General features: G+C 40.2%; 1 protein-coding gene across 3 annotated transcripts in view; it reads left to right on the plus strand.

The window, feature by feature from the left end:
• PAPSS1 (3'-phosphoadenosine 5'-phosphosulfate synthase 1) overlaps window positions 1-27,475 on the plus strand; it is a 99,986-nt gene that overhangs the window by 67,124 nt on the left and 5,387 nt on the right. For 2 of the 3 annotated variants that reach the window (XM_028158613.2, XM_054726733.1), the window contains one exon: window positions 17,017-17,246. In XM_028158613.2, the coding sequence (XP_028014414.1) occupies window positions 17,017-17,246 (230 nt within the window). Of the gene's footprint in view, window positions 1-16,968; window positions 17,247-27,475 lie in introns of those variants that run through there. The other variant, XM_054726743.1, reaches the window with a different exon arrangement.

Consider the following 27,475-nt stretch of genomic DNA (forward strand, 5'->3'; position numbering starts at 1 on the left):
TATATTTGTTCAGCTTCAGTGCATGCTGTCAGTCAGTTTTCCAGTGGGTGGTACTATTTTACACTTCCATCTGCAGTGTATTTCTTTACCTGTACTTTTTCATTTCAGCCATTTCTGTCCTTTAGCCTAGACTATTTGGCCAAGCATTTTGTAATACTTTTACTATTTCTAAAGCAATTGCAAAAATGTTTTCATTGAACCTGAAGAGGAAATGGAGCATGGTAAATGAGTTGTCCAATACAGTGATTGAGAAATAGAGGATAATAAGCCCACTTTTATTGTACTCTTGCTGTATTTGTCAGGCATATTTCAGGTTTTTTACATGTATTAGCTAACTTAATCCTTAAAACAACATTGAGGGGAGGTCCTATTACTGTTCTCAATTTAAAGGTGAGGAAACGGAGACTCAAAAAAGTAGTTCAAGGTTACATAGTAGTCTATAGACCGTCTGGCCGCAGGGCGATGTATTTAACTTCCACAGCATGTTTTTACTACTAGAGGCCCAGTGCAATGAAATTCGTGCACTCGGGGGTTGGGGGAGAGGGTCCCTCAGCCTGGCCTGCACCCTCTCACAGTCCGGGAGCCCTCAGGGGATGTCTGACTGATGGCTTAGGCCCGCTCCTTGCAGTTGGACATCCTTAGCCCTGCGGCGGAGGTGGGAGAGGCTCCCGCCACTGCGCTCACCAGTCATGAGCTGAGCGATGCTCCTCCTGTAGGAGTGCATTGATCACCAGGGGCAGCTCCTGCCTTGAGCCTCTGCCCCCTGGTGGTCAGTGCGCATCATAGTGACCGGTCATTCCGCCATTTGGTCGATTTGCATATTAGCCTTTTATTATATAGAATATAATAGTACTGCATTTAAAAAATATGTGGTCATATATTCTTTGAAAACAGTCTGGAAACAAATTCTTAAAATCTCCTATAGATGTTCCAAAATAGTGACTTAGGATGGCCCTACTGACATTCATTAGAGGGGGAATCTCTGATATAATGTCTCTCACTTATTTTTTGATTATCATAGCCTAGAGCTGTGGGTTATGATATTCTTTATATAATCTGTACAGGCATACCTCAGAGATAATTGCGAGACCACCGCAATTTAATATCACAATAAAGAGTCACATGAATATTTTTGTTTTCCACTATACAGAAAAGTTATGTTTGCACTACACTGTAGTTTATTAAATGTACAATAGAATTATGTCTAAAAAAAAACCCCAGTGTACATAACTAAATTAAAAAGTACTTTATTGCTAAAAATGCTAACCATTTATCTGATCTTGTTGGAAAATGGCGCTGATAGACTTGCTCAACATAGGATTACCATAGACCTTCAATTCGTGAAAACACACACACACACACACACACACACACACACACACACACACACAGCAACAAACCATAATATCTGCGAAGCATAGTAAAGAAAAGTGCAATAAAATGAGGTGTGCCTGTATTCTTGCTTTTTGTACTCTTATGATAGCTACCTCAGTTAGATATAGTTTTTGTGTTGTGAGGAGTGAATGGGATAATGTACATCAGTTAGCACATTGCGTAGCTTGTGATAGTACATGGTAATTAGCATCAGCTGCCTTAAAAACACCCACAAAGTACTTTTGCTGCAAGTTCTCAATATCCCCAGGATTCTGTCCCCACACCAAGGGGGCTGCCTACACCTCAAAGCTACCTGTCAGTCAGTGTGAGGCCCTAGAATTTTGGTTTGGACAGAGAGCCTGGAATGACCTGCTCCCTAACAAACTTTATCAGAACATATATCCTCTCATTTGGAATGCTCTTTGGTGTTTGATAGTACATAAAAATATGAAAATCAATAATAAATAAAAGGAAAATGAAATAACTCCTTTTTGAGTGCCTGTTAATGTGTCACACATTGAACAGATTCTTTGCATCCATTGTATAACCTCCTCCCCACAGAAGCTCCATGAGATGGGTTTTATTCCCATTGAATGATGAGGTTAGTGAAGCTACAAGCAGGTTAGTGGTTATAATGGGCAAAGTAGATTTTAAAAAATATATATTTTTTTATTGATTTCAGAGAGGGAGAGGGAGAGAAACATTAATGATGAGAGAGAATCATTGATCGGCTGCCTCCTGCACGCCCCCTACTGGGGATCGAGCTCGCAACCTGGGCATGTGCCCTTTACCAGAATCGAACCCAGGACCCTTCAGTTTGCAGGCCAATACTCTATCCATTGAGCCAAACCAGCTAGGGCAAGGAAAGTAGAGTTTATTCGGGAACTATTACCATAGAGGAAAAGAGACCTCAGCATAGAATGGGGCTCGGTTCTAAATATGGCATGGACAGACAGGTGGGGGGAATTATAGCCAAGGAGGGAGTGGGGGGTATGGATGGAAAACTACTATGAGGCAACATCGGAAATAACAGTCAAGGGATTATTCTGGTTAAACAGACCAAGCAGGATTCTTGCTGAAAGTGGGCCAGTCAGACCAAGTATCACGTTGGGGGTGCGGGTAGGGGATGAAGAACTGGATCAGATATGGTGGATGAGGAATTCCAGTTAGCAAGACTTTTGCTACAGCTGGGCATTTCAGGCCCGACAAGGATGCACACTGAAGGTCAAGGCCTGGAGGGCTTCGAAGAGCCTGACTAGAGTTAGGTCAAGGAGAGAGTGTCAGATCCTGCATCCAGCAAGATGCAGAAGGGGTTGGCCTGTGCTCCTTGCTGTGTGGAAGCCCCTAAGGGGTCTGTGCCTTGGCAGTCTGTGGAAAGGCATGGAATCTCGGTGCCTGCACAGAGCTCGCAGGGCTTAGAGAGCTACAAAGGCACCTCGAGTTGTATCTGGCAGGCGATGCCTGTCTGGAGTGCCAGGTATAGGCTCAGAGGTGCGGTTCTTGTCAGGAAGCATCAGATCTGGTGTGTGAGTAAAAGGATCTTTTAAAGAGCAGAGTGTAGGCATACTAGTAAACATCTTCATATTTTAAACCGCTAAGTGTTTTAATGTTTATGACCTGGCAGGATTTAAACTCCGAGATTGAGCGGCTTATGAAAGCTATCCATTTCTTTTTCTCAACCACCTCACTTGTTTGACTTATTTGGCTTATTCACAGCCTTAAGTGAATGTTTTTTTTTTTTTGTTTTGTGTTTTTTGCTTTTTTTTTGGTAATAAACAAAAAGGACAGCACTCATTTTTTTGTAGCTTTTCCAGTGACATCAGGAAAGAGTCTGCCAGTAATGCTTCTTTGCTAACTAATAATTAAAAACAAACAAACAGTGACTCTTCCTTTAACCATTGTCTGTAGGTCATTTAGAAGGCATTGGTACCAGATTTGTTTCCCTCGCACAAATGCTTTTCAGAGCAACGAGCAGCTGTCAAGCCTGTTTGGTTATCACCAGGATGTCCCTGACTTTCCAGTCTGTAAAGACTTAATGGCTTGATTCCTAAGTTCCATTTTAGGAATTGGGTGGGTGGGGGCAGCATGGGGAGGGAGAGTTGCTTTTCTAATGCTAAAAAGATGTTATGTTTATATTTTTGTGGGGTATTAATTGCCTGTAGAAGTTGTGTTTGTCCCTTCTACCATATTACTAAATCTATTTTTGTAAAGGATGAGAATGCTTTCTAAGACCTGTTACGTCAAAGTTAGATGTATTTTGGAATGTGGATATGTACAACTAACAGCTATAATCTGGTTTAAGACCTTCAGATGAGAACTGCCTGTTGAATTTGGAGAAAACACATTGTTGCGGGGAGGAACTTTTCTTTGCCATGAAAGCTACCCATGCCTTGTTAAATGACTCCTTGATAGAGACTGATTCTGTGTAAGTGAGCAGGTGCCCTTAAACAGGGATGGTAGGAACATACAGTAGTCCCCTTTATCCTCAGGGGATGTGCCCCAGTGGATGCCTGAAATCATGAATAGGGCTGAGCCCTATATATACTAACTATAGGCTCGGTGCACGAGATTCATGCATGGTGGTGGTTGGGGGGGCGGGGGGCGCTCCTCAGCCCGGTCTGCACCCTCTTGTAGTCTGGGAGCCCTCGGGGGATGTCCAACTGACGGCTTAAGCCTAAGCCATCAGTCCGACATCTTTAGCACTGCCGTGGAGGCGGGAGAGGCTCCTGCCACCGCCGCTGCGCTTACCAGCTGTGAGCCCAGCTTCTGGCTGAGTGGCGCTTCCCCTGTGGGAGTGCACTGACCACAAGGGGGCAGCTCCTGCATTGAGCATTTGCCCTGTGGTGGTCAGTGCACGTCATAGCGACCAGCCGGTTTGCCATTCGGTTGATTTGCATATTAGCCTTTTATTATATAGGATAGGATTTTTTTCCTATACCTATATACAGTTCCACTTGAAGGAAGTGTTATCTGTGGGGTGTCCTCTGTGTCCCCACTGGTTGCCGGTGGAAGTGGGCTTCTTGGGGTGCCACTGGAATAAGAATTTCTGCAGGCCCCCACAGGAGGATGAGGTATCATGGAAAGTTTTATTTCTGTGGAATCAAACCTCTGAGTTTCCAAGTTCCCATCTCCCTCTGTCCTGCCAAGGAAAAAGTCCAGCTGTGTCTTCATCAGGGCTGGGATTAAAGCCATTGCCCAGAGTTTCCGTTTTATGTTTGCACAGTCGAGTCCAGTATCTGGCTAGGTTAGCTTGTGTTCACAGCTGTAGTCCATTGGCTGTGGGGTGCATGGCCATGGGCTATGCGGCTCTTGGGGCCACATGGCTATGGAGGGAACAGAGGTGAGTACAAGGAAGCAGGAACAAAGCCACAGAACAAGAGAGCAACAAGAGATTCTAGAGAGAATTTCTTGTCTGTGCATTTTAACCTTCTAAGATTTTGTGTGTTTGCAGTGGCTCCACCCCCTCTAGCCAGTTATCTTTTTTTCCAGCTTAGACTGACAGGCAAACATCTTCCCTGCATTACCCAGATGTTACTGCCCATGTGTCCATCTTCCTCATTGTTGGACCCCTTTCCCCAGTGATTTGCAGGGAATAGATTGGTGCTTCCCTGGAGAGTGTGATGTTGTAGCTTCCTGGTGAAGCTGCCCAGATGACCGTGTTTATAATGTCTGGCCTTCCCTTTGCTACTTTGCTATTATTAACGTTAACAACTAGCTCATTACCATGTTAACAGAAGCACCTTCTCTTTGGCATATCCAATTTGCCAGCATCACTACTCTTGCACGTTTGGGCCCTCATTAATTAAAATACTTAAATTTTACTTAGTTACTTGAACACTAGCAGTGTGATACTATGACAGCTGATCCGATAACTGAGATGGTCAGTAAGTGGCTAACGGGCAGGGAGCCTGTACAGCATGAAGATTCTGGACAAAGGGCTTTATGTTCTGGGCGGATAGAGTGGGAGAACATGAGGTTTCATCACACTGGTCAGAATGGAATGGTGCGCCAAACCATTTCTTTCTGGAATTTTCCACTTAATATTTTCAGACTGTGGTGGGCTGCAGGTAACTGAAACCACAGAAAACAAAGCCTCAGCTAAGGTGGGGCACTAGGTGTTAGCCCGCTAGAGTCAGACTGGACCTCAGTTCAGAAACCTTGGTACTTGAATTCTGGCTAAGAAAGAATTCAGAGCCAAGACTCAAACTATAAGAGAAACAACTTACAGAGGCAACAGAAGGGCCCTTGGCGCTTAGGAGAGAGAGACAAGGAAAATACTGCTGGGGGAAGGGAGTGGAAAAGGCATGGCGTGCTCCATAGATGGGTCCTCCATGTTAAGGGTGGGGATTTTAGGGGATTTCCCAGGGAAGGATCTCAATAGAATATTCATCAGCTTTCCAGGTGTGTCCTTTCAGGGTGTGGTCTCCACTGGTTGGTCAGCACCAGGACAGGGGTCATTAGTTATTGCAGCTGGTCCTGATGTCAGCCATCGTATTGCTCGTCTGGTTTTGTTGCTTTTCTGGGCCTGGAGCTGAAAGACAGCTGAAGCCTAGATGTTTTCCCTAGGGGTTAATGCTTAAGGGAGTGGTTGTGCAAGGGTTCACATGGGAGTCGCATGAGGCCACTCTTCCATCCCTTGTTCCTTCTCCAAAGGGGTTTTACCCCATGACTATCGACATGCCAGGGGAGGAAACGTTGGGAGGGTCGGAACTGGGTCGGGGAGGGTCAGCTATCTGAGAGGTTGCCCTGGTGACCTTGTGTACCTGGCCCATCATGCTTGCTCTGCTCATGTCTATCTAACTGCCGACCACAGAACTACTGTGTTGCCACCTGGATGCCCGTATAGTCAGTTAATTAGTTCATGCTTTCATCCAGTATCTGTCTGGAGCAGTAACATGTGTTAGGTTAGAAATCTGTTCCTGCCTATAAACACTTGCAAGAGTTCTGATAGCTTAAAGGGACGTTATTCTTGAGATCTGAGCCTAATTATGGGAGTCATAGATTCTCAAGTTTTAATTGTAACCTTTGGCCCCCTCTGGCATCCTTGATAATTTTGTCTTGTGCTTATTTATTTTATTCATTTTTCTGGAGCAGTGCGACACAGATTCACAATCTCTTATCCAAACTATTTGGGGTCATGTATTACTTAATTCTACGGGTGGGTCTGGGACATAGAGAACATAGAAATTTCTGTAGCAGTGTGAATGATTTCTCACACTGAGTGGGATCAGTAAAACCCATAAATAACTTCATGTCAGTTTTGATCAGGTTTTGCTACTAAATTAGTTAAAAAACTAGGTTTTTGAATTTCAGGTGGATATGTTAACTAATCTTTCTATGGTAATCATGTCACACACACACACACACACAAAATATATATATCAAGTCATCATGTTTCACACCTTAAACTTATAGAACATGTTACATGTTAATTATATCTCAAGAAAATTGGAAAAAAATTAGATTTCAGATTTTTGGATAAGCAATTTTGGGTCAGTACCACAAAAACATTTTAGATCTGTCGATTTATTTTGAAAGTAATAATTGGGATCTGTATAGTCTGATATTTTATATACTTTTAGCTTGAGAACTGAAATGACTATTTGAATTCAGAGATATTGTAGATTTTACAGGTGTTTTAGGATGCTTCTCATGGGGGAAGACTGTCCTTTTTCTTTCTCCTGATTTTTTATAGATTTTCAGCTGAAAATCTGTTGTTATTGAAGCAGCATCAGGTTTTAATATTTTCTATTAGCCTGGTTTTTTATAGTTAGGTAATCTATACTATTTTTTCTCTGAATACACTAACTTGTATTTTCTTTCCTGCTCTGACGTCCTGTCTTGTTGTAGGCCTTGATGCGGTATAAGCAGCTCAGTCAGCTTGAAGAGCTTAAAATGATTCCTACCGCTGAGAAATCAAGAGACAGGCTGTTATGATCTTGGAATTTATAGAAAATAGATTAATACTAGAGTGATGTGCTAATGTAATGTACAAAGAAAGGAACGGTATTTTGTCATGGAATTCATAAGATGAATGGAGGTATTAATTTTTTTACCCAACAAGAATAGGTAATGGATATAACTTTCTAAAGAATTTTAGTAGTGTTAAAATAAAGGCACTTTTGATAGTTTGGAACAGGAAATGTGCAAATTTACATTAAAAATGTCTCTGTGCCTGAAGTTCTTTTATAAACCAAGTGAGCATCAGAGTTTTGCCTTACGGAATATTGACTTTAATAAAATTTATTACACTTAAATAAAATAAAATTTTGGTGTGAATATGTAAAGAAATTGGTCAGTTTAGCTGGATTAAAAAAATATTATCCTCAGTATTTTTAATTGAGAAAAATTGAAAATACATACACAGTTTGATAAGGCAGTTCTCAAACCTTAATTGAAGGTGAAGTGAGATAATTATTGAATGTCAGTATTAGTTAGCACTTGGCATTTGTACTCAGTCCTACTATCATCCTCTGCAACCTGGGCTTGTGCCCTGACTGGGAATCAACCGGCAACCTCTTGGTGCACTGGACAATGCCTAACCAACTGAGCCACATCATCCACGGCTGATTTTACTGTATATTTTAATCACTGCACAGTTTTCTAGTGCTAGGAAATCAATTTAATCAACAGCCACACCCCATTGAAGGAGATTTGGGTTGTTTTCTGTCTTTTATTATTAACAGCCCTGTGATGAATCCTGAAATGAACATCTTTGCATACTGTTCTCAAGATAATTTCTGGAATTGCTTAGGTTTTTGACATTCCTTTCAGAAATTTTATACCAGTTTTCGTTGACATCAGCGGAGTAAAAGAGTATAATATTCAGGCAGGTGGTCATGTGCATGTAGATGTCTGCTTTATCACCGAGTTTGAATCTCTGGAGCCCATCCCAGGTTGTTGTGACTAACACTACACCCAGAGAGGTGTATTTATTGAACCAGGTGTTTTCTCCGCTAACCTGTGTCTTTAAGTCCTAGAAATACCACAGTTTCCAAACAATTCAGTTATTGTACTATTTGAGGTGATAGAGTATTTTAAAGTTCTGTTATATAAATTAATGTTTGTTACATACACTTTTAGTTTTATGATTTCTGTGTATAGATTTTTCTTTCAATAGGGATGAGTTACTCCCAGTATGTACATTTTTGTTAATGGTTTTGATTATTTTTAAAATGTTAACTCACTGGTCACTTCGGATTGTTTCTTGTTTTCTTTTAATTTGGCTAATAAAAACAGTTTCTAGGAAGTGGGAAATATGTTAGAGGAAAATAGTCCTTTTTTCTTTCACCTATCTCCTTTAATTAGTCTACTTTTAAATGCAACTTTAAATAAGTCACTGATTTCAGATATTGAATAAAGATCTTGCCTTTTGTCTAATGACAAAAAGAATCATTTCAGTGAAGATGTTTCCCTTTTAATTCTTTATTTTGGCTTATATTAAGTTGTATTCAAAAGAGTGAAGATCAGCAAATATATACCTTATTAATACTTGGGGCTAAAATACCATCTACAAGTCTTTTTTTCTTGTCAAGTTTTTATTTCACTATTTGTTTATTTTTGACAGTTGTCTTTTAGGGAGCGTATTATCTTTTTCAGACAATGAATGAGTTTCCTTAGTCAAGAAACTAACTGACAAAAGTCTTTCCTGTTAAAGAGCTGTATTCATGTTTTAGTTAAGCACAATAAAATATAAAAGGGCAGGAAAAAAACATTTTAAGCAAAACTTTAAAAATATAGTCAGTGTTGTGGAAATCTTAGATCTTGTGAATATTTTTGTGAAGTTTAGACATCCTTTAATTTTCTTCCAGCTTGTGTAATGAATACAAAATCTTGTGGTTTGTGTAATTTGAAACATATTTAAGCAGTGTGAGGTAGGAACCCTTTGAACCAGAGTAGGTAAAACTTGAGCTATTTAAGAAATGTGTTTTCTTTTTTTAGGTTTATTTTAAATGCTGTGTTGACACCCTATCTACTTTAAGTTTGTTGGGAACTAGGAACCTTAATAAAGTTTTCCTTCATTTACTTTGAAGAAGTAAAACATGGTGGGAGCATAAATCAATATTGCTTTGTAAAACAAACTTGCATGGACCTCAGATGCACAGAATTAGATTAATCATAATTTGTGGTATATGGTGTATGAGTGCACTGTTATCATTGGTCCATGAGTTGGTTTATTAAGTTGTGATTATTTATATATTTGTTACCTTTGAAAATTATTGAGTGAACAACTGTGAATTGCCTCTGACCTGAGAAATATAACTTGCATCTTCCAGCTTCTCCTATCAATCTCATCTGGAATTGGAATTGCTTAGGTTTTTGACATTTGCCAACATGCTTGTCAGAAATTTTATGCCAGTTTTCATTCACATAAGCAGATTGATCACTATGCACTTCAGTGTCGGCTTTGTCACTGACTTTGAATTTAGGGAACCACAAAAGGTCTGTGACTGACATGATAAACAGAGAATCATATTTATTGAGCCAGGTTTTTTCTTTGTGAGTCAAAGTCTTAAGTCCTAGAAACACCACAGTTTCCAAAATAACTCTCCTGCCATTCTCCTCCCTCTTCAGTTATCACAGTCTTGAATGTTGTACTTTTTCTTTCCTTACCTTTACACACATACATGCACATTTTCATCACATGTACATATGCTCACATGATATATTATTTAGCTTTACTTGTTTTCCAACTTGATTAAAAGTATGTATTTTAACCCTGCTTTAGATGTCTCTATGCTGATGATACTCAAATATCTATCTGTAGTTCACATCTCTTTTCTGAACTCCAAACCCATATATATCCTACCACCTTGAATCTCTAACATACAGCTCAAACTTAACATGCCTAAAATGTTAATTGTCTCGTTTTAGCCCTCCAAATCTATTTTATCCGTAGCTTCCTCTATCTCAGTGGATCCCAGTTCCTTCAGAGATCTTGGAATCATCATTTTCTCTCCTAACCCATGCCTGTTTGTCCACAAAAATTATGTTCCTTATCACTTTCAAAATATATGTAGACTTTTGCTTCTGGTCATAATGGGGTAATGGATACTGGACTTGTCCTCTTGCTGAAAACAAGTATAAAATTGATGAAGTATGTGAAACACCTGTGTGAAGGCAGTGTGCAGAATCCTGAGAGCTGGGGAGCACACACAGTGAACCCCCTGTTTAGCCTGGTCTGGTGCCTGGGGTAGTTTCCAGACCACAGCACAGCCTGTGGGAATCCAAGTGGAACATATTGGTCCTGTTGCGCTGAGGAGGCAGAGCCTGGATCTGGGGGCTGCTGGACCTGCCGAGACCTGCATAGTGCTTACCGGAAAGGAGGGCGCAGCACAGAGCTGAGGCACCAGATACTCATCAGAGGATGTTCCCCAGTGTTCCTTGGACTGCATTTGTGCAGGATGAGACTCTGCGAGGCCTGATGCAGACGGCTGCGATAATCTAGGGTGGAGTGAGGATGCTAGAGGTTGGGTTACCCAGTGTTGGAAGATGACGTTCCAGCCCAACTCAAATGGAAAGACCTTGTTGACATTCCAGGCATTGAACTGAGACACCAGAAAAACATGCCTTAAGAGCAAAGGCCACCCTTTATACACAAGACAGTGTATTTGTCTGGGTCCCATTAGGAGGTGGAAATTGCACAGAATTTGAATAGGGAAAATTTAAAGAATTATTAAACTTCAGTAGTGGAATAACTGTAAAAATGTCAAGTGAACTCTAAAGGGTACCCTAAGGTTGAAGGAGATGACTAAAGGAAGGACAGACTTGTAAAAGGGATCCCTTCCCTAAGAGTTGGCCCCAGACCTCATTGAAAAAGCTATGGTTTTATCCCAGTGGATGGAGGAAAAGTTCAGTGGACTGTCTGGGCCACAACTGGTTCACAGGAGCCAGAAAGCAGGAAACAGTGCTGGTGCACAGGCTAACTGAGGCTGACAGACCGGTGCCCAGAGGGTGTTTGGGAGCCCACTGCTGCCAGAGAGATGCACAGTGTGTGATGCTGGTGTGCAGAGGGACGCAGGAAACAATCCTCTGGGCACCGGTGAGCCCAGACTGGTGGGTGGGGTACAGAAGGGAGTGAGGGAGCCCCTGCTGCTGGGAGGCATGGGGTGCACCAGTGTCTGCATTAGGAGGGCGGCAGCGAGGTGGTCACTGGGTTCAGGCTAAGGCTTTGAGGTTATGAAGGATTATGCACTTCGGGTTTGCTCATGGACCAGAATGCCACCAGTTATCCACATACACAGGCACCACTGATACCCCCTTCCTCCTACAACGTTCCTATGATGCCCTCTACTGGTAAAACTCAGCATTGTGCTTGCTGATGGAGAAATGCTTAGAGTTCAGTCCATTATCTTAAATAATTTGGGTGAATTTGGAGTTGAGAGGCAGTAGATTGATAAAAAGCTAGACCTGCCCTGGCCATTGTGGCTCAGTTGATTAGAGCGTTGTCCCATACACTGAAAAGTGGCAGTTTCTGTTCCTGATCAGGTCACATACCCAGATTATATGTTTGATCCCTGGCTGGGGCTCATGCTGGAAGAAACCGATTGATGTTTCTCTCATCTCTCTCATCTTTCTCTCTCTCTCTCTCTCTCTCTCTCTCTCTCTCTCTCTCTCTCTCTCTCTATTTCTCTCTCCCTCTCTCTTTCTCCTCTCTCTCTCTCTGCCTCTCTCTAAATAAATAAAAAACATATTCTTGGGTGAGGACTTTAAAAAAGGCAAAAAAAAAGAAAAGCTAGACCTGCTCAACAAGGCTTACAACCAAGCAGCAGAAAGATAAAAAGAGGTGCCAATTACCTCCTTAAAACAAACCTTGCACAGGTCCAACATACAATAACAAATTACTGGAAACAGGAAGAAACAGGAAAGTGTGATTTACAATGCAGAATGAAAGCTCTTTGTTGTTACTAGACACAGACCTAGAGATGATGCTGATGTTAGAATTACCAAATAAAAGTATTAAAGCTTTTTAAAGGAAAATATGGTCCATGGATGGGGAATCTCAGAAAAAAATGGAAACTAAGAAAAATCAAATGGAAAGTCAAGGACTAAAAAAGCATAGTATCTGAATTGAAATCATTTATTCGATGGACTTAAAATCAGACAACATTTGGCAGAAGAACTGGTCGATGAGCTAGGAATCGGATTAATTGAAATAATTTGGAAAAAAGAAAGAAAATGCATGGGGAGAATGAGCAGAGCCTCAGTAACTGGACAATATCATGCTATCTAACATATATGTAATTGGAGTTCTGAGAGAAGGAGACAGAAAAATGTGTGAGAAAAAAATTTTTGAAAAAATGATGGTGAAATCTTTCTGAAATTGGTGAAAAACATCAACCTAAAAATTCAAGAAACCTCTAATCTTGGAAGAAAATAAATTCAAAGAAAACAACACTTAAGCACATAGTACTCACACTGATGAAAATTAATGATGTAAAGAGGAGCCTTGAAAGTAGAGTGATGGGGAGGGAGAGATGAAGAGGGAACATTAGAGAAATAATAGGACTGATGCTGCCTGGCCTGTGTGGCTCAATGGTTGAGCATTGACCTATGAACCAGGAGGTCATGGTTTGATTCCCAGTCAGGGCACATGCCCAGGTTGCGGGCTCCATCCCTAGTGGGGGATGTACAGGAGGCAGCCAATCAATGATTCCCTCTCATCATTGATGTTTCTATCTCTCTCTCCCTCCCTCTCCCTTCCTCTCTGAAAGCAATAAAAATATATTTTAAAAAGTAGGAATGATGCCTAACTTCTCAGAAGCAATGCGAACTGGAAGCAATGGGTTAGCATCATTAAGAAAAACCAGCAAAAAAATAAAAAATATATAAGCTTGTTAATCTAGAATCCTGTTTTCTCACACAAATAAAGGTAAAGACATTTCCAATAAATGAGAGTTGAGAATTTTGTTAGGGAAGAAAAGCTTTTCATAGATCTTGCAGCAGACTTCCTCAGAGGCCCCATGTTTGCTCAGCTATGGGCTGCGTGGCAAGGAAGACTGGGACCTGGCATCTCATCCTCTGGAATAAAGTCCCTGTCATCAGGGCAAAGCGAATTCAGTTGTGTAGGCATCCAGCAGTGTTTGTTACGTACGAAATAAATTACTTGTATAATCAGGAAAAAGTGACAAAGCTCTTTGTTATTTGGTACATAGGTGCAAGAAAAGCAGAAAATAAGTCCTTTGTTGTTAGCTTGACCATCAGCCGATTCTTAGAAAGCTTTATAGAAAGCCTTTGGACATGGCTTTGTATTTCTTCCGTATGCATTCAGTATTCTGACATCGTGCTGGCCACTGGGCATACGAGATAAATAATACATCTTGACCTCAGTCTGCTGTAAAGATAAACAGACAGCTCTTACTGGTTGTCAGTGACCACCTTCTAGGCAGTGTGCCATCTTTTTCATAGAGCAAATGGATTTCCTTTAGAACACTGGTTAGGAAGCAGTTAATTCAACTGGGATCTTCAGGGAATGTTTTACAGAATAATAGTAACAGCAGCAATGTTTCTCCTTTATTGAGGGCCAGGTGCTGTCCTGAGTGCTTTCAAATCTCCCATCAATCTTATGTGTTAAGAGTTATCCTTGTTTTTATAAATTTGGAAACTGAGGCTTATATAAGGAAATTGCCTGAGGGCATTCAATTCGTAAGGGGCAAAGTCACGATGTAAATCTAGGACAGCCTGACTCCACAGCCTGTGTGCTTAACCAGATGCAGCAAGGGCTCTGGACTGACTCGCAGTCTCTTGATTAAAGCACATCACCTTTTCAGTAGGTTATAAGTTAACTCACACCAGGTATTTTTGGAAGAATTACGTGTTTTGCTTATTCACGTCTGTTATAGTTTTACAAGTATTCTCATGGGGAAACCACTCACTAAATTGTAAATTAAAATAATTCAGGTCACCTGCAGGAGAATGTTGACGACTCCTTGTTTGGTGTGTTTACCTTTAATTTACTCATGTAACCTCTAGAAGTTCAAGAGCAATTTAATTGACTGGTAATTTTACAAGACAAAATTAGAACTGGCCACTGCCACCAACCACATGCTCTGTGACCCAGTAAGGTGCTAAGTTTTCTGGGCTTCAGTTTCCTCTTGTTTTAAGAGTATGGAGCTGGTTGGATTAAATGATCTGAGCTTCCTTAAATATTAAAATGAAGCCATACATTCGGTGTTTGTGGACCTTTTGGTGTTTGAATGATTTAAATGCCTAGACATACATACTTAATGAGCAAAGTGAGTTTACCTAAATTCAGAGAACTTAGACTGCCCTTTTAGTTTAATGCTTTGCAAGCAGCCATTCATTTGCATGCAGCAGAAAAGATTTTTCATTTAAGTAGAGTTGCAAAGTAGTTAATTGATGATAAAATTCTGACCTCGATAAAAATTCTGAGTCTGAACTAGCAAAGGTCTTTTGTGTGACTACGGTGAAGGGGCAGAGGGGAGTGGGCAGAGTTTTCTTTCTTTATTTTTCATTTTATTGTGGCTCAGTGCACATAGAATTAATACTATAGCAGAAAAAGGTGTAGTTATAGGATCTTGGGGTCCTCTCGATTCAGCTGGCAAATGGGGAGAGAAGAACTAAGATAGCACTCAGGAGGCTTGTTAGCGTTCCTCAGCTGGAAGTGGCACACATCACTTTGGCTCTCATTCCTTTGGCCAGAACTCGGCCACATGGTCAGACTGCAAGGGAGGCTGGGAATTGTATTTCACTGTGTTCTCAGGAAGAAGGGTAGTACCGGGTACACAGACACAGAGGCACATGGAAAATTAAACGAGTGGAAAAAATCAAGACAGTTATTAACACTAGGAAAAACAAACAGTTGTACAAGGAGGGGAATAAAATAAAGACCATAATAACAGCGAACATTTGTTGTGTACTTACTCTGTACTAGGTGCTGTTTGTTCTAACTGCTCACATGTTTCATATGTTAGTTTACTTAAAACATCTATTTTTACAGGTGAATGTTGATTTCACCAAAATGTATCACTGTATTTATTGGACAAATGGGATAGGGAATGAGAGTGGAGTAAAACCAAACATCATCTTTTATAATAGGAAAAATAATGTGGAAGTAATGCCTACATTTTATAGTTTCTGAAACTAAACAGTCAAGACATGACAGGTTATGAATGTCATTTGGAAATAAAGAGGTGGATATCAGTAGTAACAATTGAAAGAGCAAATTCTGCAGGGTGAGCAGTTCAGGTGTGGGGTGACTGCCCTCCTGCTACTGTGCTCTCTAGGCACAATATACAAGTATCTGTTATAAGAGAAATTGTCAAGAGAGAGAAAATAAAAACGATGTGTAGTGTTCATTATGTATACCTTATTTTCATGCAGAACAGAGATGGTTTTGTAAAAATCACTAAATAATGGAGCCTTACATGGAAAGAAAGGAGCTAAAAACAGATTTCTATACCTGGGTTTGCGCAATATTTTATTGGCCGAGTCAAACTTTGAGTGTACTTCAAATTTTAATGAGAATGATGATCTCTTACAGTTACTTTAACTTCTAAATTCTAGGTGTTAGACTGATTTTTGTTTTTAAACTATGTCTTAATGTGAAAGTATGGGCTTGAAAGCTAGTTTTGCATGCAGCCAAATGCCTTGTTTAATTCTTGCCTGATATCCTGGGTCATAGTCACTTAGCTACATGTTTTCTCAGTACCAGTTTATATAAGTAGTCAAATTAGTTTAATCATTTGCATCCAGTAGTTTTTTTAACCAATGAAAGTATAACAGAAAAATTCAGAAGTCACAGTGTACACACAGCTTAATGAACTTCTACAGTGAGCACAGCCTGGTTGCCAGCCCTTGGCTCGGATCCAGAAACAGACCATTACCAGGCACGCCTAGGACTGACACCAACGTGGACTAAAGTTGCAAAGTGATTTTTGATGATAAAATTCTTTGTAGTATTAAGAATGAATTTATCTCCCTTTGACTGATAAAATTATGTTAATTTCTATTATTTCCAAAATTGGTCAGAGGTTATGAACTTTCAGTTATAAAATGAATAAATTCCTAGGATCTGATATACAGCAGGGTGACTATCATTAATAATACTGAAATTTGCTCAGATCTTAAGTGTTCTCACCACACACAGGTAACTATGTGAGGTAATGACTGTGTTAATTTGATAGTGGTAAATATTTCATAGCATATACATATATCAAGTCAACATGTTGCATACTTCAAATATATTCAATTTAATTTGTCAGTTTATCTGTCAAGAAAATGGCAAGAAAACAGAACATTACCGTTATCCCAGAAGCCCCTTCCAGTTGCTTCCATGAAAGGATCAATCTCTACCCGACTTCTAACCTCCTGGATTAGATTTTGAACTATAAATAAATGATATCTAGCAGTTGTGTAAAATCATACATGTAGACACATGTACTCACATATTTCCTTTAAGTAAAAAAATATAAACATGTATGCATAAACACTTGTACACATTTATACTTTTAGATTTTTTTTTTTTTGAGGGAGAGGGGTTGCCAGTTCTGTTTATGGCTTCCCAAGGTTATACATTTAAATTTGGATCATATGAGAAGTATATTTATTTATTATTCCTTTACTATTTCTTAGGTCTCATCATAAAGGCATGATGATCTAATAGGAAAACTGTTATTCCAGGTCCAGTGGCACTGCAGAGCGAGGATGGTGGCAGGAGCCAATTTCTACATTGTTGGACGAGATCCCGCTGGCATGCCTCATCCAGAAACGGGGAAGGACCTTTACGAGCCAACTCACGGCGCCAAAGTGCTGACAATGGCCCCTGGCCTAATCACTCTGGAAATAGTTCCCTTTCGTGTTGCAGCTTACAACAAAAAAAAGAAGCATATGGATTACTATGACTCTGAACAGTAAGTTTTACATCCTCTGCACATATCTGTGAAATACCTGTATTCTCAGTTGCCCCCAGGGCTTTCACGTGCTGTCTCATCTTTATAGCTTCACTGATGACAAGCTTCGTTGTACCTAATTCAGAGAAAGGCAGACCAAGGAAACTAATTTCTCGATATCCCAGAAGTTAGAAATAAAAAATTGAATCTGGTTTTATGATTACAGGAATTTTGTCTTGAAGTATTTAAAGGCAGAATTGACATTTCTATGATCGCCATATCTACTGTACCTTAGCATACAGAAGTGGTCCAAGGACTTAGTGATCAACATTGCTCTGCTAAGCCTACATCATTTATGTAGTGAGAAAGTTTAATATTCTTGCAATCATATGTGAGATGCACTGTCCTAATTATTGTACAGATGTTAATTATTCCCTACAGCAATCTTATGAGGTAGGTGCTGAATTTATTCCCAGTATATAGATTAGTAGTGAGCTGAGGTATACAAAGGTCAAATAACTGTAAAAGGTCACGTAATCAGTGAATTTGTCAGCCCAACAATTGAACCTAAGCATGGTGGCTCCACAGTTGGTGCTCCTGACCAGTAAGAGTGCAGCTTCTTTCTTCAGAGACCTTAGGAGGAGCAACAGACTAGCAGGCTTTTAGGACAAATTATTGGTAGTCTTAAGAATGGATTTATTGATTGATGAAATTGTATTAATTTCTGTCTGTAGATGCTATCAGTAGGTACTACACTCCATGATGTAGAGTGGCAAGGTGAGGCTTTAGAATCAGAAATCATGGATTCTGGCCCATCCTTGCTGTGTGACTTGAGAGTCCTATGTGCTCTCTAGCCTTGTTCTTCATCTTAAGAATGATGGCCGTGGACAAGGTGATTCCTGCCTTGCTCAAAAGCTGTAGTACTTTCCATGTTCTGTCTCACCTACTTATCTTTATGTCTTTTTAAAAAAATATGTATTTTATTGATTTTTTACAGAGAGGAAAAGCCGCACCGGAGGCTTCTGAAAGGCCTGGTGCACCAGCGGACAGGCACCCAGCTCCCGCGCTTTTGCTTTTGATCGCTGGTGCGGGAGCGGACAGGCACCCAGCTCCCACACTTTTGCTTTCGATCGCGGGGGAGCTGGGTGCCTGTCCGCTGGTGCACCAGGCCTTTCAGAAGCCTCCAGCATGGCGAAGACTTCTGAAAGGCCTGGTGCCTGAGCGGACAGGCACCCAGCTCCCACATTTTTGCTTTTGATCGCAGGGGAGCGATCGAAAAGCTCCCCCACTTTTGATGGTCCGCAGCAGGACGTGGGCTCGCTGCCCCAGAGGCCCCTTCTGTGCCGCAGCACAGCCATGGCGCAGACGCTGAGCTCGAGCTGCCGCTGGCGATGCGAGCTCAGTGTCCCGCTGGGCCAATCGGCCATCCCAGATACCCCGAGTCCCCCCCCCCCCCCCGCGCCTCCTGGCCAATCGCGGGCATAGCGAAGGTACGGTCAATTTGCATATTTGTCTATTATTAGGTAGGAAATGCACACACTACGATTTCACTGTAAAAAAAAAAGCAGCTATAAAATTCATGTGCTAAGAGTTATAAATAGACTGTTTCTACCAAAGCGATGCCTTAGAAGCTTAAGAAAAAAGAATTTTAAGAAAAATAGCAATTATAGTAAACCTTGAACTATGTTACCACAAAAGGTTATTGAAAGTAAAAATGTAAATTAAATATTAAGGAAAGTAAAAATGTTTAGAATATAATTCTGTCCTTTTGTGGTTAAAATTATGTAGGGTCACCAACAGGGTTTCTAACTTACAGTAGTCCCCCTTAACTGCAGTTTTGCTTTCCATGGTTTCATTTACCCTGCTGTCAACTCTGGTTCGAAAATATTAAAGGTAAATTTCAGAAACACACAATTTGCAAGTTTTAAATTGCACACCATTCTGAGTAGTATGATGAAATCTCAGACCATCTCATCTGTCCTGCCTGGGAACAGGAATTATCCTTTTGTCCAGCATATCTGTGCTGTGTGTTCCCGCCTGTTAGTCACTTAGTAGCCATCTCAGTTATCAGATTGAATGTTGCAGTATCACAACGCTTGTGTTCAAGGAATCCTTATTTTACTTAATAATAGCCCAAAAGTGCAAAAGTAGTGATGCCTACAATTCGGATATGCCAAAAACAAGCTGTAATGTGCATCCTTTGAGTGAAAACGTGGGTACAGTTATGTAATTTGAGAGGGGCCACATTTGCATAACTTTTATTACAGTATACTAGCATTGTTCTATTTTATTATTAGTTGTTGTTAATCTCTTGCTGAGCCTAATTTATAAGTTAAACTTTATCATAGGTGTATATGTATAGGAAAAAACATAGTATATATAGGGTTCAGTACTATCTGGGGTTTCAGGCATCCACTGGGGAGGGTCTTGGAATGTACACCCCTCAGATAAGGGTAGAACTACTGTACTTATTCTAGGGAGAAACCTACTTTGGAAATTCTTTTGGAAGCTCCCCAGCATTGCCTCTCTACAAGTTTATAAAACATAGAGTGTCAGAGATGGAGTGCTGGGCCAGGAAACTTTGCTTCTCACCCAGCATGCAATGCATTGGTTTAATTGTGTACGAGATGTTTTGAAAGTAATGATCAGTCACTTACAGAGAGATGAGAGAAAAATAGAACCATTCAACTAGTGGCCAAATGCATAAAACTCAGGTGCATTTACATCATTACGAGTTCAGGAGACAAAACCAAAGAGAGACAGAGCTTTTCTTTTACATGATCCTTGTGCCGCTGTTTCATTACTGTGGCTTCTTTGCATGATCAGCTGATTTAATCACATGCAGGACCCTAGAACTCATCTGTATGTAGTTAGTTGACTGATGGGCTGGGAGGCCCTTGATAACTTTCATGTTTCCTGGGTAATATTGCTTTAAGTCTCTCTTTTAATCATTCAAAAGCTAAATAATTACATCAGTTCTCATAAGATTTTCCAATGATGAATTCTATATTAGTTGCATGAGCAGCTCATTTTCTTGGAATTTTTTTTGAGTTAGCAAATCTTAATAAATTGTAACTTGGGAGGCTTTAAAACTGCCTTAGTTTTCTAAATTTTTACATTGTGTTCAAATATAATTAAGTTGATGGGAATATGTTGGAAAGTGATTAAAATTTTGTGGAAAGGCAATAGTCTTTGATGTAGTGAGAAAACAGTTATTAATTATGTGCATATGATGTTGGCTTAGTTTTGATTAATGGACATTGTTCAATGCCAGCTTTTATGTAATTAATGATTTTATAGCTTTTGATTTGACTAAATACCAGTGTAAGACAAGATTTAGGGAGAAAAAACCAGCTTCATAAAAATTTCAGGCAAGATATTATTGATAGGAATTATGATAAAAATCATCTGTTTATACTTAGGAAGTTAAGTAGGTCCATATTAGCTATAATAGAGACTCAAGGAAATTTAGTTTTAGGACTACAAGATTAAAGTCCTTTCAGATATTACAAACTTTTAGGGATACTTTTTGGGGGGGTAAATTTTTTTCTCCTTTATGCAATAAATCTTTGTATTTGGGTAAATGTAAGATTATGATTCACGTGATTGAAATAGTAACTAAAAAAAAGGGAGCACACATGAGTGAGTGTGCCTTTTGGAAATGGGTAAATGAAGGGACAGGTGGATATAAATGTTTGCTGTTCAGTTATTTCCACGTTATCAATAGAGTATTTTTTCATAGTTTTTAAATACTGGCGTATACTCACAATCATACAGTATTAATGTCATTAAAAAAATACACATTCTGGGTCAGGGGTGAGGGTGGGATAGAAGGAGGCCAATGAGGAAAAAAAGGGGACATATGTAATACTTCCAACAATAAAGATTTAATTAAAAAAACACATTCTAATTGTAGGTATCCTTCAAGGCCTTATCATATATTCTTCCCTTCTTTTGTATACTTTCCACAGGAAAGCTCATCTATTCTAGCAGTTTCTTTACAGTAACTCTTTTTTTTTTTTATTAATATACTAGAGGCCCAATGCATGAAGATTCGTGCAAGAATGGGCCTTCCTTCCCCTGGCTGCTGGCATTGCCTTTGCTCCACCCAGAGCCGCCTTTCTGCCTTCCCATGCTGCCCAGAGGCCCTGAGTGGCTGAGGCACTGCTGTACACCTGCATCGTCACCATGGTGATGACGCAAGCATCCTGCCCCGGCTCGGTGCCTATGTATGCAAATTAACCCACCATCTTTGTTGAGTTAATTTGCATACTCCTGATTGGCTGGTGGGTGTCGTGAAGGTATGGTCAATTTGCATCTTTCTCTTTTATTAGTGTAGATTTTTATTGATTTCAGAGAGGAAGGGAGAGGGAGAGAAAGAAACATCAATAATGAGAGAGAATCATTGATTGGCCGCCTGCTGCACGCCCCTCACTGGGGATTGAGCCCACAACCCAGGCATATGCCCTGACTGGGAATTGAATCGGTGACCTCTTGGTTTCTGAGTTGATGCACAACCGCTGAGCTACACCCGGCTGGGGTACGGTAACTCTTAAAGCTATATATATATGTCACTGTTTCCAGTTGCTGTGTTAGCTTTCTGTTGCTGGCCACACATTATCACAAACGTAGTGGCTTTAAAACAGTATTCATTTATTACCTCACAATTCTTTAGGTCAGAAGTCTGGGTGAGCTAGACTAGATTCTGGCCAGGCTGGACTCTTATCTGAAGGTTCTAAAAAGAATCCACTTTCAAGATGACCCTTGTTTGCAGAATTCAGTTTCTTGTGGTTTTAGGACTTAGGTCCCAGTCTTCTTACTGACTGTTGGCTGAGGATTGCTCTCTGCTCCTAGAAGCCACTTTGAGGTCCTTCCCTGTGGGCCCTTCCATCTCTGTCATGGCAAATACATCTCATGCTTCAGCTCTCTCTAACTTCCCTTCTGCTATCAGCCAAGAAAATCTTCACTTTTAAAGGGCTTGAATAATTAGGATAGACCGACTTTGATAATTTCACTATTTTAGGTCAGTACTTTAGTAACTAATTGTGTCTGCAAGATCCTTTTGCCATATGATGACATATCATGGTAGTAATGCCATAGGGTGAAGGTCATGAGGGCCATCTTAAAATTCTGTCTACCCCACTAATGGGCATTTCTGCTTAGATTTCTTGATATTACTTAAAATACCCAGAAACAACATTCCCTTTCCCTCCACCTATTTTCAAATCCTAAATTTCCTTAGTTACTTGTTCTTCCCATTATATAGAGTCTTTAAGTCCTTTATTCTTTCACCTCACTCTTCACATCTAAGTTTTGTCACATTGACCACTGACATACTGCTTGTGTGAATTCTTTTCTTTTCCTTTCTTGCCTGGTAGTCTTTTTAATACACAGGAATTTTTGTCAGAGTACCGAGGAACTTTCTTTTCCACGAACTCATAAAATATTTTGCTTTCATTAATTTTGATGTTTCTTCTGAAAACTTTTAGAAGTTTTTACTGTAATTGCATGAATTTACTGAGCATCATTCTGTGTTTGTAGATTTTGCATATTCAAGAGGTGTTATAGCATGACTGTTAATAGATAGGATCTAATTTCCAGTCTATTGTATTCTCTTCTTTGTTTGACTGTACATTTGAATCATAATTAGAGATGTACTAGTATGTGTATCTTTGAAAATAAAATTATATATTATATTTGTATATAATAGTCTTATTTTAAAGTCAACAGCGGATATTGAAATTAGGACAAAACTTTCTAGCTTTGCTATGCTTTATTCATTCATAAACTATTTATTGTATCTACTATATACATGCAATTGCTAGGTATAGGCACAGTAATTGGAAATAGGCAGATATTGTTGTTGCCCTCATGGGACTTATATTCTAGAGAAGATGACAGGCGGTAAACCAGTAACAACAGTTAATTAAGAGTCGTAAGTTCTTTGCAGAAGACTTACAGGAAGCTCTGCTAGCACTTGTCTCACCACCTCTGGGTTATCAGGGATGGGTTCCTGGAGCAAGTGACATTTGGGATGAGCTCCAAAGATAGTAGGCATTTCCTTGATAAAGAAGGAGGTAATAGCATTCTGGACAAAGGGATAAACACATGCAAAGGTCCTGAGGTGAAGAGATTTATGGAATATTTGGAAAGAAGGCTAGGTGGGGTAGGACAGAGAGTGAAAGGAGGAGGATGAGATAGGGGCCAGATAAGGCAATTCTATGAAAGGTAGGAACTGGAATAGATTATTTATTTGTTTGTTTTGCTTTGTTTTTTAAATTTATCTCAGAGAGGAAGGAAAAGGGGGAGATAGAAATATCAATGATGAGAGAGAAGCATTGATTGGCTGCCTCCTGCACGCCCCCTACTGGGGATTGAGTCCGAAACCTGGGCATGTGCCCTTGACCGGAATTGAACCGGGGACCCTTCAGTCCGCAGGCTGACGCTCTATCCACTGAGCCAAACCGGCTAGGGCTATTTATTTATTTTTATTAACATTATTTTTCAATTATAGTTTACATTCAATATTATTTTGTATTAGTTTCAGGTGTACTAAGCAGTGGTTAGATAAGCATCTACTTTACAGAGTGTTCCCTCTGTATTTTCAGTACTGGAATGATATCATACATTGTTATTACCATATTGATTTTTAAAAGATAGAGTTGGTAATAGTATGCATTAGATATTAGGATGTTCAGGTTTTTGGTAATTAGGTTACATTACACAGATTGATTCTCCTAAGAAATTAACTAAAAATTCAGGATAAAAGAAAACATTTTCATCAAAGTATTGATAAGATGATAATGAAAAGATGATTATAAGAACTGTAAGGCCAAACTCTTAAGTGAAAGCTGGAGTCCAGGTTAGCTGAGCACTGAAGCTGCTCTCATCCTGGTGGACCTAGCACACTTGAGTATTGATTATCATGGTCCTGTCTTAGGTGGCAGTCCAGCAGGAGACAATCCTGTTAAGTTGGGACTCCTTCCCACCTCAGTGTAAGGAGGAACCTGAAGTGAACCCAGTCCACTCCCCTGGGAGAAGGTGAGCCGAGCACTGAGCTTTATATTCAGGAGCCCAAACTCTGCTCCAGGGGGCCAAGCACATATTATCTGGGTGGCATCAAAAAAAACAGTAAACAACCAGAAAGTCTTCATCTCACATGGTGGTTTTAGATGGTTCTTGACCAGATGTGCCTCAAAGTATTCAGTAAAAGCAAACAAAATCCTCCTGGGGCGTTAACACCTATGTTTCAGAACTCATCTTATTCCAATAAATAATTACACAAGCTGACTGAACAATTTCAGCCAAAATTGATAAAGTCCACAAGGAAACGGAGCACCAAAGCCAGGAAAAGTGGAAACTACAGTCAGCAGAACAGACCTGCACAGACCTCATGCAATAGAATTACCAAATAATAGATTGCAGAAATAGCTATGCTTGCAATGTTTATAAGCACGAAGATAAGTTTGAAACTATCTACATGGCACATAATCATAAAGAAATAACCTAGCAATACAGGCAAGAGAAAATTGGGAGGGGAGGTCATTGTTATCAACACATTTCCAAGACCCTGGAATTTAAATCAAGAGGTTTATTCTCAAAAGCATGGGTTGCAAGCCCGGGAGACACAGCTTCCAGTACAAACAAAGCGCGTTCTGAGGAGGGAGAGGCAGGGCAGGGCATTTAAGGACAAAAACCACAGGAGGCTGACCTTTAAGGGGATTGATTGCTAAGGGAAGCAGAGCTGTGAGTATGCACTCTACATTTTCTGGGTGGTTGGGGCAACCGGGCTTTCCAATGTTTGCTAATTTAGGATCAGCAGGTGGAATCATGAGATAGGACCAAGGGTCAGTATCATAATGTCAGCAGAATTGTCACAAGACACTGTCCATGCCTGGGTTTTCCTTGGAGCTTGCAAAACAAAGCTGTAAAACAAGCAATGTTTAAACAGTAGGAAGTGCAGTTTGTCAGAGTTCAAACTGCAAAGCTTCTTAGTCACTCAAGCAGAGCCAGAGACCAAATTGCAAAAAAGAACCAGATATTTGATCACAAAACTGTGATATTTATTAAAATCCTCAGTGTCCAGGTATGTATTTGTGCCAGCAGGAGTTAATGGGAGCTTAGGTTTACCTAGATTGTGACAGGAATTGGGAGATATGGATTGACTCAAAACAGTCATTAGGATTTAGAGTATAATTGCTATATTAAATGAAGGTTGATTTTTTTCTTACTAAATACATCTAATATCTTCTCTCATCCTCCCCTCTCCTCCTGGATTTCAAAACAACCACCATCAACAACAAAACATTTTAGTTCAGTGTTCTCTGGAATTCCAGAGGTGACAGGCAAGGGATTTTAATGGAAAGAATTGGTAGGTATAAAAATACAGTGGACTACAATAATATTGTGATTCTGAAAGTGCTCTGATGGCAAGATTCTGACTTTACATTTTATAAAACAGTTCATAAACAAAATATGTTTTTGCATTTTGCTCCCTTAATTAAGAGACATTTATTAACCAATATACTGATAATTTTCTCCCCAATTTTTATGGAATACTTCCTTTGATCAGCAATGAAATAGATAATATGGAAATGTACATTATTTGTCTTTATCCCTTCATAGACCACTCTAGAGAACATTCTAGAGAAGTGAGAAGCTTAGAAAAAAAATAAAAGTAATCTTTTTCTCTCTGATGGGTAACATTAGGAATGAATGATACTTAAGGAGATTTCATAGTATTTTTAAAAAATATATATTTATATTGATTTCAGAGAGGAAGGGAGAGAGAGAGAAAGATAGAAACATCAATGATGAGAGAGAATCATTGATTGGCTGCCTCCTGCACGCCCCCTACTAGGGATCAAGCCTGTAAACCCGGTCATGTGCCCTTGACCGGAATCGAACCCAGGACCCTTCGGTCCGCAGGCCGACACTCTATCCACTGAGCCAAACCAGCTAGGGCCATGGTATTTTCATTATAAAACCCAGCACTACTCATGTGCTGCCTTTCATCAGTCATAACATTTATAAGAGAGAAGGTGGTTGGGCAGAGGGACATGCACTGAGAAGTAGCCAACAGCGCAAGCCCCATTAGAACTCTAGTGAGCTGGTGTAGATGGAAGATTTATTGTTTTAGTGCCATAAAGACCTAGGCAGCCTTGAATAAGTGCAGGTCAAAGGTCTCATCTTTCTCTCTTTACTTCAAAAACCCTGACCAGGTTTGACTCCTCTGGGAGGATGAATGGACACACCTGTCAGCACTAGAGGAAAAGTGGAAGAAGCAATGAGGCAGTTCCCAGGGAAATGTTGCCCTTAGTGCGAAGAGTAGAGTGATCTGGGGCTCCCAGCAGAGCATTACAAGGTGTTCCTAATACTCCAGCTGGTGGAAGGGAAATAGGTCTCTATAGGTTCCTAGGCAGTTCCTCCGTCATGGTGAGTGGGATACCCTGATTTGATAAATTCTCAGTTGAATAAAGGATGAATGGAATGAGTTCCCCCAGTGGTCAACCAATAAATACGTTTTTAATAAAATTATGAAAGTATTTAAAAGGAGAAAAAGAGCACTCATGTCACCACCCATTATTTTATGTGCTTTACTTATAGTTTTCTGTGCATTCATTTAACATAGCTGAGCATAATTGAGTGTATAATACAGTAGAACTTTGTTCTTGGCTTTTTATTATTTACTTTTCATGAGCATCTTTCCATGCTGTTAGAAGTTCTCTGTGCACATCTCAAGGCTCCTTATTGTCAGTTCTGGTACTGTGCTGTGCCATGAGTCCTGACGGGGTGTGTGCAGTGAATGATGACAGGGATGAATGGTCACACTGTGTAGGCCCCCTGTGTGCTTCAGAATGAGACTGGCGGGAAGGACTTCTGCTCATGTCCTTAGGTATCACTGAGGGATGGTGGTATCTGCCTGTCCCACCTAGTCCCGCTTCTTCCCACCCTTTCCCCTTACAAACATGGGGTATCGTTTTTCTATACCTGTGCCTTCAAATGCTGCACTACTTACTGAGATCAGGCTGTGATCTCCCTTGAGTGTAGAGCTGTGCCGTATCCAGTTACTGATCTGGTAAAGAGGTCCAAGAGGAAATAGCCACAAATCATATGTTTCATGAATTGATTTTCCCCCTTCTGTTGTGCCAGTTAGCAGGCTTTCTCAGCTCAGCCCTGTTGACACTTGGGAGCCACACAATTCATTGTTGTGGGCGCCTGTCCTATTTGTTGTAAAATGTTGGCCCTGG

Source organism: Eptesicus fuscus, chromosome 2, assembly GCF_027574615.1.
Source record: "Eptesicus fuscus isolate TK198812 chromosome 2, DD_ASM_mEF_20220401, whole genome shotgun sequence".
NCBI lineage: Eukaryota > Metazoa > Chordata > Mammalia > Chiroptera > Vespertilionidae > Eptesicus > Eptesicus fuscus.